Source organism: Sinocyclocheilus anshuiensis, unplaced genomic scaffold (assembly GCF_001515605.1).
Source record: "Sinocyclocheilus anshuiensis isolate Anshui unplaced genomic scaffold, SAMN03320099.WGS_v1.1 scaffold1082, whole genome shotgun sequence".
Lineage (NCBI taxonomy): Eukaryota > Metazoa > Chordata > Actinopteri > Cypriniformes > Cyprinidae > Sinocyclocheilus > Sinocyclocheilus anshuiensis.
Window position 1 is genome coordinate 1,566,272 of NW_015542379.1, and position 16,883 is coordinate 1,583,154.

The 16,883-nt window shown below is 37.7% G+C and overlaps 1 protein-coding gene and 1 pseudogene across 2 annotated transcripts in view; both read right to left on the reverse strand.

Annotated features, from left to right (window-relative positions):
- Positions 1-2,424, reverse strand: part of LOC107692516 (zinc transporter 1-like) — a 4,493-nt pseudogene extending 2,069 nt beyond the window's left edge.
- A 5,064-nt stretch (positions 2,425-7,488) lies between these two features.
- Positions 7,489-16,883, reverse strand: part of ppp1r37 (protein phosphatase 1, regulatory subunit 37) — a 47,174-nt gene continuing 37,779 nt past the window's right edge. For both annotated transcript variants that reach the window (XM_016491545.1, XM_016491544.1), the window contains 7 exons: positions 15,982-16,137; positions 15,753-15,865; positions 13,919-14,060; positions 13,606-13,772; positions 11,206-12,487; positions 9,198-9,299; positions 7,489-9,093 (listed from right to left, as the gene is read on the reverse strand). In XM_016491545.1, the coding sequence (XP_016347031.1) occupies positions 9,211-9,299; positions 11,206-12,487; positions 13,606-13,772; positions 13,919-14,060; positions 15,753-15,865; positions 15,982-16,137 (1,949 nt within the window). In that variant the 3' untranslated portion in view covers positions 7,489-9,093; positions 9,198-9,210. The remainder of the gene's footprint in view (positions 9,094-9,197; positions 9,300-11,205; positions 12,488-13,605; positions 13,773-13,918; positions 14,061-15,752; positions 15,866-15,981; positions 16,138-16,883) is intronic.

Below are 16,883 nucleotides of genomic sequence, written 5' to 3' on the forward strand. Positions count from 1 at the left end.
GAAATGTTTCTCGAGCAGCAAATCAGCATATTAGAATGATTTCTGAAGATCATGTGACACTGAAGACGGCTGAAAATTCAGCTTTGATCACAGAAATAAATTACATTTGAACATATTCACATAGAGAACAGCTATTTTACATTTTAATAATATTTCATAATATTACTGTTTTTACTGTATTTTTGTATCGTCTTGCTCTCACTGCTGGGTTCAGTGCAGGTGGAGTGACGTGCATCTTCTGGAAGTTGCTCTGAATGCTGAATGATTTCCTGAGATCTTCCACCGATACGGGGAGTGGGCGTTTGAGCACGACTGGACTGAACCGGATCAGAGATGCTGGGGTTTGGGAACTCAGCCTGGATCTGGATCCAGAACACTAGATGCTTCAGGGTTGCAGAACATCAGTGTGTCATGCTGGAGAGCACTTCCTACAACACAGTGATCATCAAGATCCTCACAGCCGTTCTGCAGCAGATGCTTCACCTTTCCAATCATAATAAAATACAGAAGCCACAGAATGTGGAGCTGACTGCGCTGAACTTGCTATTCACTGTATCACTAAAGGAATGCAAAACTGTCTTTGGGATTATAGAAGCGGCTCACTGCCAGGTCAAAGAGAATAACTCATGTGACAATGAAAATATTCATTATAGACACATATTCTCATCACTGCACAACCAAACTGATCACTTCTTTCGATAAATGTTTTAATTTTTAGGGGCCTCTGGTGGTTTAGGGCTTTTAACGTGAATACATTTAGCAGGAAGGGTTGGCATCTTGTGCAATCTTCCAAGTTTGGTTTTGCAGTGAAGATGAATGATCTTCTACGTTGATTGTAACTTCTACTTTTTTTTCAGCAGCGCTGGTTCCATAAGCATTTTCCACTTATTCTTCCCATAGGGATTTTAAAAAGCCTTTGTTAATAAGTTATAAGCCATGAACCAAACCAACTTGCAACAAAGAGGACCACAACATTGCAAACTTTGATTTGAAGCAAACAATATTTGAAAATCGGACAAAAAGACAAGACTGTGTACTTAACAGCTTACATGTGGGAAAGAACTACAATCCCATGAGGCATTGTGAATGACATAACCAAACTGAAAACAATGGAGAAATACAAAACTCTTGATTTAAACACGTTGATTGTGTATATGTTACGTTTATTGCAAAATATGCATATTACTAGAGAATCATTTCCATTGTTTATGGAGCATTTACTAATCGCAATCCTCTGACTATTGGTGATTTCTCTGCAGAATCATGGGTAATGTAGTTTTTCACCTGGAAGTCCTTTGCTGAACATGATTATACATGATGCAAAACAGATGGCTTCAGCAAAGCATATAGCATCAATTAACAACCCTAATTAGCTCACAGCAGGTCTGTCTTTAACGGTGTGGAAGTTATTGTTCAAAATCAATTCCCCTATGGAGAAAATGAATGGAGTTTTAACTTCAGGTACCCGACTGGACACGAAATATCGTTAAGTGATAATTTTACATTTATATTAACATCAAGCTGAATGGCCAATCAGAAACAAGTATTCAGTTCTATTCAAACACACCTTTGCGTTCTGATGTAGAATGAGGGTCATTTCACATCATACTCTTGCTGATCCCATCAGCAGCTTCTTAAATCCCTCTGCTGCTTCTTCTCCAGGCCCATACATGTATATTGAATATCAGACTAGTTCCTCCAACCACAATGGACAGGAGGCTGAATGGCCAATCAGGAACAAGTATTCAGTTCTATTCAAACACACCTTTGCGTTCTGATGTAGAATGAGGGTCATTTCACATCATACACTTGCTGATCCCATCAGCAGCTTCTTAAATCCCTCTGCTGCTTCTTCTCCAGGCCCATACATGTATATTGAATATCAGACTAGTTCCTCCAACCACAATGGACAGGAGTGGGTGTTGAATGGGTTCTGGCTGGACAAGATGTGTGAGAATCTCCAGACTAATGGAGACACACTGGGATGCCATGAGCAGAGCTGAGATCAGGATGCCGAAGGTTTTGAGACGCATCCTTCTGTAGTCCTCAGCACACAGAAGACTCAGACCTCCTGAAGCAGAGATGTTTGGACGGGATGGAGCAGCGGTCGTGGAGGTATCGGGTTAGCAGGGAGAACTAGAATGATGCTTTATTGCTGATAGAGCCAGATTTATGAAAACGTAAAGCGTATGGAAGCTGTCCACCGCGATGAGGAGAGATCTGCAGATTTGGCCGACTACAATCTCAAAGACCAGGAAGCTCAAGGTCAAGACCAGCACACACATGTAAGAAGAGTCGGATATCCTCGCCATCACACCTGCACAATAACAACTAATGATATATTTTAAAGTCACCGTTAAATCCAGGAGTGTTTCTAAACTTTCTTCACTGCATGGTGAACTCTTTTTTGACACTGGATTTTGAGAAGATTGTGAAATGTAAACTCAGAATTCCAAGAAAAGGTCATAATTAATAATTATTATTTATTAATAATTAATAAAAAAAATGTCAAAATGTAAATGGAAAAAGTCAGAATTGCAAGATGTAAACTCAGAATTCCAAACAAGTTAAAATTGCCAGACGTAAACTCAGAATTCTAAGAAGAAAATAAACACAAAATTGCAAGATGAAAAAAGTCCAAAGAAATAAAGTCAGAATTGCAAAATGTAAACAAAAACAAAAACATTTTGAGAAAGTAAAAATCGTGACAGGTAAACTTGTAACTTGATTTGTAAAGGAAAAAAGTCAAAATTACAAGAAGCAAAAAGTTGCAATTACTTTCGTATAACAATGTAATAAATTGGGGGGGGGCTCTTCGTTTTTTGCAAATGCGTTTGACCCATTCGATTGATAGTGATTCATTCCCGAATCTGATTCTAAACAAATGATTAAAACACACATGACTTGATTATGAAATATTATCAGTGAACATAACTCATCGCTATATGGTAATCTCCACCATCACACAAGGATTTATCAGTTATAAGTCCGGTTAAATCACCCTGATTCAATCACACGTACATTGGTATCCTGATGTTCCTACAGAGATCATTTGAGAATGAAGAATGTGTTTATTTCTCTGCTGTGAATGTGGAGGGGTTTGCTGTAGAGAAACAGAGCACAAACACAGAGTCGAGCTGAATACTAAGTGTCAAAGATGAGGCTCGGTTGCCATGATCTCCATCAACAGAATGCTCTTTCTGGAGACACTCCAACCTGAACTACAATAAAAACCCTGGACTGGAGAAAAAACACACTAAAGCAGCAAGTGAAGGTACAACAGCTATAACTTTAATTATTATGTGCTTCTAGCCTGGAATGGATGGAGAGACAGTAAAGCCTTTACACTGGATTAAACAGGTATTAACACTTATATTAACTGCCACTAATAAACTGTTGGATTTATTCTGTGCTTAACAGAGCAGTAGGTTCACATACATCAAAAAAATATATGACTAAGGTTTTCATTGTGACATTATTTTTAAGGCAATTAAACACATGCTTAATTGCTCTCACATCTGTACTTTAATTTTTGCTGATTTCAATAAGATATTGTGTGAAGATTATTTTAATTTCTTAATAGTAATTATCTGTCCGTCCGTCCGTCTCTCCATCCATCCATCTATCTATATATCTATCATCTCAAGGTTCAAAACTTTTTTCTAAGTATTTTAATGTACAATAATCATCCTTAGGTAATTAAATAATGGTTGTTAAAGTTATGTAAAAAGGGAAGAACTTATTAAGTAAACTCATAATTCTGAGAAAAAAGTCAAAACTGGGATATAAAGTAAACAAACAAACAAAAAAGTAAAAAATGTAAACTCAGAATTCTGAGAAAAAAGGTCAAAACTGGGATAAAAAGTAAACAAACAAAAAAGTTAAAAATGTAAACACAGAATTCTGAGAAAAAAAGGTCAAAACTGGGATATAAAGTAAACAAACAAACAAAAAAGTTTAACATGTAAACTCAGAATTCTGAGAAAAAAGGTCAAAACTGGGATATAAAGTAACCAAACAAAAATGTAAATTTGGAATTCTGAGGAAAAAGTCAAATTTTTCACTTGTTGCAGTTAAAATAACGCTATATTGTAAAAACGCAACATTTCTCCATCAAACTGGTATAAATCAAGATCATCAACATGTTACCTGCTTAGGATTTCCTGAGCCTACAGGAGAGTCTTCAGAGCAGCACGAGATGCTGTTTGAGAGTTCAGAGTTCAGAGTGAGCGGTCGGCCTGTAAACGCTGTCATGTGAGGATCTTCTGTCCGCCAGAGCATGCTCACGGCCTGCATTCACAGCTCCAACTGATATGCAGAAAACATGTCCACGAAGGGAATTCACATGGAAAGGCTGTGGCTCTGTTTAACTCTCTCTGTGCCTGAGGGAATCCTCACACAGCTCTGAGCGCAAGAGGCTCTTTAAAGCACTAAACCAACAGCAGACCACAATCAAAACACTGCCTGAATGCTTACCTGAGCGCAAAAACACGCTCAGATTTACGTTGTGAAGTTGATCAGTAATTGTGGAAAATGACTGTAATACTCTGATCTTAATGACTAACAGGAATCAATGTACAAGTTCATTATTGTTGCACCGCTGTTCGGTCCTGTTTTGATCAACAAAAGTTGATGACAACATTTCAGTGTCTAATGTTCTGACTTTCAAAGGACAGTGGATGAAGAAACATTTAGAAACAACATATCTACGACTACACTGAAATAACAAATAATGTAGTTATTTCCCTAAGACATTGCCATTCAATTTCACAAATAATTACAAAGTAACTGCATTAGTTTTACTTTTTTTAAGGACCAATTCTCACTATTAACTAGCATGCATATTACTTGCATATTGGCTGTTTATTAGTACTTAAAAAGCATTTATATCATGCATGACCATATTTTAGGTCCCCATACCTAAACTTAACAACTACCTTACTAACTATTAATAAGCATCAGTTTAGGAGTTTGAGACAAAATATGTAATAGCTAGCTAATAGTGAGAATTGGATCTTAAAATACCTTTTTTTTTTTTTATAGTATTTTCTTCAAAAACATACTCCAATAATCTATTTTACACACAGCTTTGAAAACAATTTTTTACGGTGGAAAAAAAAAAAAAAATTGGAACAATGCTGCAATTGCAAGTACATTTCACAGATAATTACAAAGACACTGCAAGAAACACTGAATTAATTGTGGAATTTTAAAGAAGAAAAACCTAAACAGTCTATCTATCTATGCTCTACACATCGGAGGTCTCTCTGTTCTCATGTAAGAGCGAGTCACTGAGGATTACATGGAAATTCCTTCAAAGTAGATTTTTAATAATAAGCTCCAACAGTCAAATACCTTGAAAATCCCTTCTATACGGCACCGAACATCCCAAAGTACACAGTGTGTAACATACCAGACCACCTGATGCTCTGCAAACCCAGCAAACCAACAACAAAGATCCCCAACACTTCAAACCAACCTTCATTAACCAACATTAACTAACAGTATTGTATTAAAAGTGGTTAACTTTAACCTCAAATGAAATGACAATCATTTTTATATTTTCTTCAGACCCCTCTAAAACCGTAGGCCTAAATTTACTCTTATATTCTTCCCAAAATAACAAATATTCTGAGAGTTAAAGGGAATTTTCTTCATAGATTTCATCCACTCGAGTTTTTTTTTCTCCCCATTAACAATGCATTTTTATTTTTTTTAATTTAATTTCGGCCATTTAAATGAATGAACACCTGCTTTTGATACCAAAACAATAATTGTGATACAAAATGCAACTTTTAGACAACAAACGTTTTCAGACAAGCTGTAATATCCACCTTATGTGTCAACATGGAAGTAAGCCGTGTCTTGTGAATGTGCGAACCTGTAAATAAACATAACGGTAAATAAAGAGTATTACCGTACAATTTACAAGAAAATGCTATTTCGGTTTATCCACTTCAAAATTTCATGTCTAAGTCAATGTGTTGCCGTTTATTGTAATTGTTTGAGAGATTTAAAATCAATTTCTGATTGAAAGTTGTTCCAAAGTAAATCCTAAATAACTATAGACCTTATGCGTGAGAAAAACAAGCGCAGCCATCTTTAGAATTGTGTCTTTGAACTTCCGTTTTTTTGCGGTAGCTCTATATACAGCATTGTCATTAAAGTGCCCCTATTATGCCATTTTTACGGTTCCTAACATTGTTTTGGGAGTCTCCTACAATAGGATCACATGCATGCAAGGTCAAAAAAACGCTTTTGTTTTTTCTAAATATGCATTTAATATCACCTCATTTTCCAGCGATTCTCAAAACGATTCGTTCGAAGCAGTTCAAAGATTCAGTCTCTCTAAACCCCTCCTTTCCGTGAGCCTGCTCTGCTCTGATTGGTCAGATGGCCTAGTCTGTTGTGATTGGTCTACAGCGTACAGCGCGTGTCGGAAACAATACGCCTATTTCAATAGTTCTGTATTCTGAATGCTCTATAGAAAATATAAACATCTATTATTTATCATACTTACAGGTTCTGATTCAGTCCAAATAAACAGGATACTGATACATCTTTCAACAGCAAGCGTTTTGTGAATCCCGAAAGTTACCGTTTGCATTGTTATGTTCAAAGCGAATATCATAACAAATGTCAGTAGAGTGGGAAATTCTTACAACTTTACCGTCACGCTGTGAAAATACAGACGCAAGACAGAAGACAACGAACGCAGCGCTGAAAAGGGGCGGAGCTACATAAGATAAGAACAACAAAGTGCACTAAAAACTAGTGTTTATGATTACGATAATAAATTAAAATAAGATAGATACCTGTTTGCATTACCAAGCAGCTTAGTGAACAATTGTAAAGCTAAAATAACTACAAAGTCTTGCACATTCAAGCTAAAAATGGCTTCAAACGTAAAAAAAAAAAAAAAAGAAAATATAAACATCTATTATTTATCATACTTACAGGTTCTGACTCAGTCCAAATAAACAGGATACTGATACATCTTTCAACAGCAAGCGTTTTGTGAATCCCGAAAGTTACCGTTTGCATTGTTATGTTCAAAGCGAATATCATAACAAATGTCAGTAGAGTGGGAAATTCTTACAACTTTACCTTCACGCTGTGAAAATACAGACGCAAGACAGAAGACAACGAACGCAGCGCTGAAAAGGGGCGGAGCTACATAAGATAAGAACAACAAAGTGCACTAAAAACTAGTGTTTATGATTACGATAATAAATTAAAATAAGATAGATACCTGTTTGCATTACCAAGCAGCTTAGTGAACAATTGTAAAGCTAAAATAACTACAAAGTCTTGCACATTCAAGCTAAAAATGGCTTCAAACGTAAAAAAAAAAAAAAAGCAGGTAAGGTCACTTTTTAAATAATTACTTCATGCTGAATGGTATAACAAAACCAATGAGAAATATAACTGTAAATCCTAAGTGCAATTAGGAAAGTTTTTTTATAAAAACCACAAATGCTGCTTTTGTCATAACATGCATTTATTTGAGAGGGAAAAGCCATACACATCTCTTTGTGTTTACTGGTACAGTTTGATTAATTTAACAGGTAATTTTAAAAATTACTAAAAATAAAGCATTACAAACATCAGGTTGGGGAGCAGCACAGAAGTGTTGATTTCAAGGTCAAAGACAATCTGGATGTAGAGGCAAAGCTTCTCTGAAGCCTGGCAGATAGATGTCAGAGTCAACATCAACCAGACGTTAAAGAGAGCGAGAGAGAGAGAAACTGAAAAGCACCAACCACAGAGCCAGGAATGGTGGGAAGTACTACACTAATCAGCTCAAGATGTCACAAGCTTCTCTTTGCCCTAGAATCACACGTTTGTCTGACGATGGCGACGTCTCTCGAGGTAAAGTGTAGTCTCTAGTGTCTCCAGCGGCAGTAGCTTCACACAAGCGTAGTGTTTTCTTCATGAAGTCTTGTGCTCCGGCACTCCAACTGCCTTCATTTCACGCCCAAACACACACCTGATTTACATCATATACTCTCCTAGAGCTCCAGCCCTATTTATATAAATCAATCCACAGAGCCCCGCCCCTTTCCCAAACCCCCACCAATCAAAATAGGAAAATTTAAACTTAATATTTGCTCTTTATAGAATCTGAACATATACACCAAAGGGGGAAAATCCCACAACAACAGCTTAAAAAAAGATGGGGAACATGGACGAAAAAAAAAAAAAAGAATCACACAACAGACTCGGGTTGTTTAAAATAAATACAAACTGATTCAGCCAAGCAGCCGGAATAAAGAGCTGAAAAAAGGTTTAAAGGCAAACGTGTCTTGTCCTATCTTCGGATGGGTACGTACGGTGACACACAGGGTTTTACCGATGGAAGACAGAATGAGTGTTTGAGACCGTAAGAGAGAGTGAAAACTGTACAACTCGTTCGTTCGCCGAGGACGAAGGTGTCCGAATCACTCAGATGACTAGCTAAATTGTTCCACACATTCACGCAGGTTTCAGAAATGCTGGTTGATGAAGGGAACCTGGTGAGATCAGAAGTGAGTGTTTTGACCGATTCCAACGGAAAGCAGATCTCAAGTCTTTTTTTGTGTTAACGAGACACTAATAACAACAAACACACACAGAGACTCGCAACAACGCTCTCACAAAACAACGTCTGCCCACTTGACCATATCGAAAAGCCAAAACCAATGTCTTCGCATGTTGGAGCCGGTCAGTCTCTGTACTGCATTACAACCTCCAGTCCACCAGGGGGCGGCGGAGAGCAGCGCTGCAGTGAGGCGCCACAGTCGACAGCGTAACGGGGAGGAACAGAAGAAGGTCGCCGGTTAGCGAGTGTGTGTGTGTTTCTCTGCATGTGCGTCTTTGGTAACTGTGCGAACATACAACTTTACGGCAAATGTTTGAATGGCAGAAGAGATTTTCCTAATTTCAATCAAAGTTGGACACTGGAGGGAAGGGGAGTCCTCTGTGTTCTGATGCAACGATTGGAAAATTAGTGGAAAAGACATGAAAAAGACTGAAAGAGACCCGAGGAATATGAGCGAATGCCATGTGGCGAGAACAAACCGGCCCTTCTGATTCTCTCTGCATGTGTGGATCCTGAGAAGACACAAAGACGGGTTAACTTAACCTTACTTAAAAGCACATTGTTAAGTTATTATTCCAGGAATTCCTTCATAAACATGGGAATTTCCTTGCATTACCTTGGTTACAGCATTACGGTGCATCTCTGCTGGTGTCCAGACTGGCATCAAGGAGAAGCTCCTCTAAATCCTGCCCACAGCTCAGCTCTGCTGTCACGCTCACTGACACACACACACACACACACACACACACACACACACACACACATCAACACCGAATCATTCTCTGCATGCTCAAAATCACTATAATATTACGCGTCTTTGTGCTTTCACTATATTCATAAATTCCTGTTCACAGCTTAGTCCAATACGACTAAATGATGCAAAAGCATCAATATTTGACCAATGTTTGAGCTTAGCGTATGAGTTGCATGTGATCAGATGAAACAAACAAATACTACAAATTAAACACCCGTTCAAACCAACAAAAATGTTCAGCAGAGAGATTAAATTTGTTTATTGCACAGTGCACCTAACATTAGCCTTGGTGTGAACAGGCATTAATAGCAAAAAAAAAACCCTTCTTTCTATTTAATTGTCTTCATAAGCTGCACGCAAAACACATACAACGTGACCAGCATAGTCTGATTCACAAGAAAATGACTGTGAGTATGTACATACATGAGTATGTATTTCTTCATTATTTACCCCGAAAAAATCACAAATTATAATACATGATAATATAATAATACATGATATATAGAAAATGAGCCAGTTTATTCATGATTCACTCAGACTTACAAATTCAGGCGTTACTGGTTTGAATCGGCGTGATGAATCTTCAAATGAATGAACTCTGAACGTTTCTGAATAAACATGACTCACTATATAAATATACAGAAATTGGACCTGTTTTTTCACGAATTACTCCGAAAGACTCGATAATATCGGTTTGAATCAGCTTGATGAATCTTTAACTAAATGAGCATTTCTGAATAAAAATTATTCAAACAATGACCTGCATGTTATCATCACTTGATATCAGTCTCAAAATGAAATGTGTGGTTAAATATACAAAATTGCAATACAGATTTTTTTTTTTAATAATCATAATGAGCTAGTTCATGAATCACTCAGAAAGACTCACAAATTCAGGCATTATTGGTTTGAATCAGCCTGATGAATCTTCAAATGAACAAACATGCTATTATTGTAGCAGACCAATCACAGTGCTTGCGGTCTGCGTAGAATTGATGCGCTGTTTAGGCTGATTTATACTTCTGCGTCGAACCTATGCCGTAGCAAACAGCACGTCCAAACATCGAACAGAGCGTCAATTCTACACGGACCACAAGCACTGTGATCGGTCTGCTAGAACTCCTCCCTCCGTAAGTATTCGAGTTTTGTGTATTTTTTTGCACTTTATTATATTTTAATGTTACACCTTCTTATTTAAAATAAAACAAAGCAAAGAACAAGCGTCTTATGTATTATACAACATAGCATTATACATCACTTGTCACGGACAAACGTTGCTTTTATTTGCTATATACTGTATTCTATATACAGTACCATTCAAAAGTTTAGTAGAGTCTGGTACTCTACTATAACATACACATAAAGAATATCGGCTGATATATCGATATCAGACTTTTTTTTACTCCCTAATATCGGTATCGGCCCCAAAAATCGGTCGGGCTCTAATTTATACAGTCAAATATGCCATTTTATTTTACATTTGATTACTTTATTAAATTTCTGTACCTAAAAACTAGTGTTAGATCTACCTAAAAACCCTGAAATGCACTGTTTATTTTATTTGTATCTTTGCTCTGCTGTATTTATTTGGGCTTTTGCTTGTAATTAGATTATTTGTTCTTATTTTCTTTATTTTTATTTGACAATATAGTAATTTTTTCCCCTAAACATAGCAAATCCGAACCGTACAGAAACAGTGACTGTAAAACCGTGATACGTGAGTAACTTGAACCGTTACACCCCTACAGAAAACATTTTATCATGTCATCTAGTCGCATCTGAATTGGTGTGAACAGGTTTTAGGAATAATGTAAATGTAATTTAATCCAAATAAATGTTGTGGAAGATGAGGTAATCCAGCGTAACTCACCATGCTCCATAATGCAGCTGGCTGGTTTGGGTGCCTCGGGTTCAAGCAGGTGAAAGGCAAACTCTGGCTTCAGCCCGTTGGGCAGTGCTGCTGCCGTACTCACAGCCGGATGACCTCCAGCTTCTTCTGTGGAGATCTGGTCAGGAGCACTGCAGTCTTGCTCATCGAGGGGTTCGTGACCTCTCGTGACCTCCTGCAGCTGAGAGGCCTGCTGCTGCTCACTAGACTGCACTTGTTTTTCTCCATTATCACCTGGCTGAACTTCCCGCAGCTGTTCTGGACATAGCGTCTCATGTCGGGATTGTCCTGAAACTAATGGCTCTGTTTGCGTGGGACTCGATTCCGGTTTCTGCTCGGTGTGAGAACAGAACATCTGGTCCTTCTCGCTTACATTTTGCGATGTTTCTATGCTTGTATTTACAATCAACTGCTGCTCTAAGTGAGTCTGATCGGCAAGGACGGCGTCCTTCTGGCTTTCAGATGGCGTGGCAGGTTCCTGTGCGATTTCTGATGGTGAAGCTTGAGACTCCTTCACATTCTCCTGCTTATCTGCAAGTGAAGACACGTTGAGCGGTTGAACAGGTGCTGGTGTTGTTTCTGCACGTGATGTTAACGTGCTGAGCTCAGATGCTGTTTGGTTCGATGGTGCATCTAAAGGTGCTTTTATATTAGTTTGTGTGGATGTTTGGCTCTCTGCTGCCCTCTCGCTGAATGCAGTCATCTGTTGCTGCTCCGGAGGGCTTTCCACGCGGGTTACCATAAAGATTTTGTGTCCTCTGCCGGGACTAGACACCGAAAAGCAGCGGCCAGGAGATGCTGGGGCTCCGGGGACAGCACTGGCTTCGGTCACCGTTATTCCCGCTGGGTATTCTGGTAGAGGAGGCGTCGAGGTCACGGCCTTACAGGCGCTTACTGCAGGAATCGGTATGGGAGGTGTGGTGTTTGCAGAAGCTTTTGGCTCCTCGGCTGCATCCTCATCCTCGGTGTCAGAGTCCGAGTCGTCCTGTAGTGTCGGTTTTTGATCGTTGACCTCTTGGCTGTCAGATGCACTGCCCTCGTCCGTTGCGTCTCCCTGACCTGCGGTGTTTTCTTCCTCGATTTTCTCAGCAGATGCATCTTCATCCTCCTGAGTTTGGTCCTCAGTGGCGATTTCGGCCATTGAAACCGACTGCCTCATCTTTTGCTCCGTCTCCTCCTTCTCTTTGGCCAGGATGAAGTTCCTCTTGCAGCCGTTCTGAATGTCTGCCAGCAGGGCGCGCTGTGTCTCGATGAAACTCTTCACCTGTGAGAGAAAAATAGATACAGTGCAGTTATGCAATGAAAAGATCATAGATGCATGTAATGAACATTGTGGTATATAATTAATTAAGTGTAGTTAATGAAAAAAATTGTATCTATCTATATGTATGTCTATATATACAGTATGGGTTAAAAAGTTTGGGGTTGGTTATAGGTAAGACTTTTAAATGTCTTTGATTGGTGCTCACCAAGGCTGCATTTATTTGATCAAAAATACTGAAATATTATTACAATTTAAAATAGCTGTTAAAATAGATGTGAATATACAGCACAATCTAATTTATTGTTGTGATCAAAGCTGTATTTTCAGCATCATTACTCCAGTCTTCAGTGTCACACGATCTTCAGAAATCATTATAATATGCTGATTTGCTGCTCAAGAAACATTTCTGATTATTATCAGTGTTGAAAACAGCTTCATATTTTTGTGGAAACAGTGACACATTTCATTTTTCAGGATTCTTCGATGAATATAAAGTTCAAAAGAACAGCATTTATTTGAAATAGAAATCTTTTGTAACATTATAAATGACTTTACTGTCACGTTTGATAAATTTAACGTGTTTTTGCTGAATAAGTATTCTTTTTTTTTTATTCTTACTGACCCCAATCATTTGAATGGTAGTGTATATATAATTTCCACTGCTTTTTCATTAGAATTTAATCTATGAATTAATATAAAATCATTAAATATTATATACTAATATATAACTTTTAATTTTAATATATTTAGATCAATATAACATCATACTGTAATAAACAGCAATATTTACCTTTATACTGTAAAACATTTAAATATATGAAGAAGGCCACAAGAAGACTTCAATGAGCATTTCTGATTTTCAAAAAGAGTTTTAAACTCAGAGAAATTAACTTGGACTTAATATATCTAATGTTGTTTTTGCGATTTAAGTTTAAATCAGAGACTCCATTAAAACGGTCTTATCTTTCCTAACACCTTAATGACAATGGAAAGTAACGTCCGAATAAATACCATGTTGTGACATGTTAGTGTTGCAGCAGCTAAATGAATGTAAATACATGCAGTTTGAACTTGCATGAAGCAAAATCCTTTCCCCTTCCCATTTAACAAATACTCACCGTCTCTTTCTTGGGCTCTCGGTCCAGGTCGAGTCGGAGCAGCGATGAGTTGACTTTAAAGGCGAGCGTGAGAGCCATGAGGCCTCCGGTTTTAATTTCATTCTCCCGCATGTCCAGCCGGAGGATCCTCGGACTCTCAGCGATGAATTCTGCGATAGCCACCGCTCCTATCATACGAACAAACACACCGATCATCTACACAGTCACACACGCTTAACATAAGCCGAGCTCTAAAATTTGACATCATCTGCATTAGAAGAAACAAATTCATTGATTATATGACAGTAACTTCACATTTCTCTCCAGATCTCACCTTCACAGGAGAGTTTGGTGGAGGCCAGACCCAGCCTGAGGATGGACCGGTTTGCTATGAGTCCGTCTTTTAGTTTGTGCACTCCTTCGTTCCCCACTGCGTTATGACCAAGGTTCAGTGTTTCCAAACTTTGAGTGAAAGGCTATAGCAACAGAGAGCAAACCAGATGGATCGGTAAAAGCAGAGAGAGAGATGGGAAAAAGAAACTGAAAGTGGATTAACTCTGCAGTGAGAGATTTTCAAGATGCATACGTTTAGGATTATTTTGCGAAGGCATCTAATAGTCTTCTGCTGTGAAGTGTGTGAATACAGGCTCAGGCACTGCTTTAAAATCATGTAGCCTGTTCTGAAGACCAGCACGGACTGCAGTGCATCACACACAAGGCTGTGAGAATGTGTGTGTTTTGTCCTTAATTAACAAAAAGATGGCAGGACACACGTAAACACGAGCGTTGCATGGTCAGCAGCTGGAAGACATGCACAGCATCCTCTCAATCTACTTAATGAGCATCTTACTGAATGTGGCCGAGCTCATCTCATTCTCATGTTTGGGGTGGATGAGCTCCATTATGGGTCATTATACAATGAGGCATAAGAGGCTAGTCTTTTGTTCACTACGGTCTTTTGAAAGAAGACTCTTAAAGCTGCTTTTTTTTATTTAAAAATACAGTAAAAACAGTAATATTGTGAAATATTATTTCAATATAAAATAGTTGTTTTCAATGTGAATATCTGTTCAAATGTAATTTATTTCTGTGATCAAAGCTGAATTTTCTGCATCATTACTCCAGCCTTCAGTGCCGCATGATTCTTCAGAAATCATTCTAATATGCTGATTTGCTGCTCAAGAAACATTTCTTATTATTAGCAATGTTGAAAACAGTTGTGCTGCCCAATATTTTTGTGGAAACTGATAATAATTTTATTCAGTATTACCTTTATTCAGTTAATACTTCTATCCAGCAAGGATGCATTAAATTGATCAAATGTGAAAGTAAACAATGTTACAAAAGATTTCTATTTCAAGTTTAAACACCTATACAAGTGTAAATTTTCACATTAACAGATTTTAAGTCAAAATAATGCTTATTATGGATCAAACGTTACATTATAAAACGGAGAGTTCCGGTCCTTGATTCTGATTGGCTGAGCCGCGTTCGAAGCTGTTGTAAATTACTCTACAAACACACACCTTTGCTTACATTTGTGTGTTGCTCGGCAACCACTTTATTGCAACCACAACTGTTTCTGAGGAACTACATTGTTTGGCGGAAGAATACTACCTTTGCTTACATTTGTGTGTTGCTCGGCAACCACTTTGTTGGAACCACAACCGTTTCTGAGGAGCTACAATGTTTTGGCTGAAATAACTTTCAGAAAATTATTTTGTGAAACCTTACTACGCATATGGAATAACCGTTTTATAAAAGCAATAAGCCCCGTGAAGGCTAATGTAGGTATATCTACATAATGTAGGTACGCAGCACTATTTACAACTATTGCAAGTTGAAACGATTAGAAAAAAAACAAAATAAATGTCAACAAATATTTTCTATTTTCAAAAACGGTTTGTAAATAACCAGAATAATTACTCAATTACTCGTCCAGATAATCATCATGTTAGTCTTTTTTAGATACAGCCCTATTATGAAATAGATTTTGTTTCACTTGTTACAAACAAATTTGTGTCGAATAGTTGGTGTGAATAGTTTTGGGACAAAATCCGTTGGCGATTCGCTTTGCATTGTGTTGCTCTTGGTTTGAATAAGCCCTAAAGATGTGGATTTGCTCATGGAAACTTTTGGGACACAGTTGTGTGTGTGTGTGTGTTTACCAAAGCGGCGGCCAGGTATCCCATGCCATTGTGTGTGAGCTGGTTGTTCCAGAGCACCAGAGTGACCAAACCCTTCCTCTGCTCCTTCAGACCCTCACATACATACGCCAACCCTGAGGAAACAAGCAAAAGCAAATACAGCGGGTTGAACGACAAGCACAAACACTACTGAAGCAGGAGACCAATCACCAAGACACGGAGGAGATCTGGAGAGAGGAAGAGGTCAGACCTGAGTCCAGTATGTGATTGTTCCTCAGGTCCAGAATCTGGATGTTGTAGTTGAACTTCAGCAGATTCCCCAGCTGAGCCGAGTCCTGCAGACCGTTCAGCTTGTTTTCGGCCAAATACAGCTCTCTGAGGTTCATGTTCATCTTCAGTGCTGTGGCTAAACACATGTATGAAATAAACTGCTTCATTCACATTTCATTTTGGAAAAATTATTAACATAAAGCCTACTCTGTAGTAACTGATGCATGAATTTTTAAAGCCTCTAATATCTATTGTACAAAATCTACTTGCATGCCTTCTGTCATCTGATTGATTGTTTTTTTATCAAGTAAAAGGCCTTTTAGTATAATTGTGCAAACGTCCACCTTCAGCTTGTCATTCACGTATCTATTTGCTGTCAAGTCTTTACTGATTTTTATAAAGTGAACTTAAGAATAACTTATATATTACTAATATTTCAAAATTAACACTTACTGGACTGAAGGTTTACTTGATTATCAATCATTATTTTTAATATTTTTTTTATAAAAATCAGAAAGTCTCAAATATGATCATCAGGCTTTTGAGGAATGTTGATTTGTTCATCTCTCGATCATTACTGTATTACATATGCATTATATGTTTTGATCATTAAACTAAGCATTTAAATATTATCTTACTAAGACGTGTTATTGGAAATATAGAATGATGACTGATATTTATATTTATAAAATCTTATTGATTTACATTACAAGCATCATAATTTCATCACCAAATTTCATATTCTTGCTCAGTTTGAGTCTCTGAATAACTGAACAGTTTTGCCTCCATATTCTCACTATATCAAATGATACAAGCATTAGAAGCCTGATGCATAAAACATGATACTCAACAGAAAAACTCACTTTATACACACACATTTTA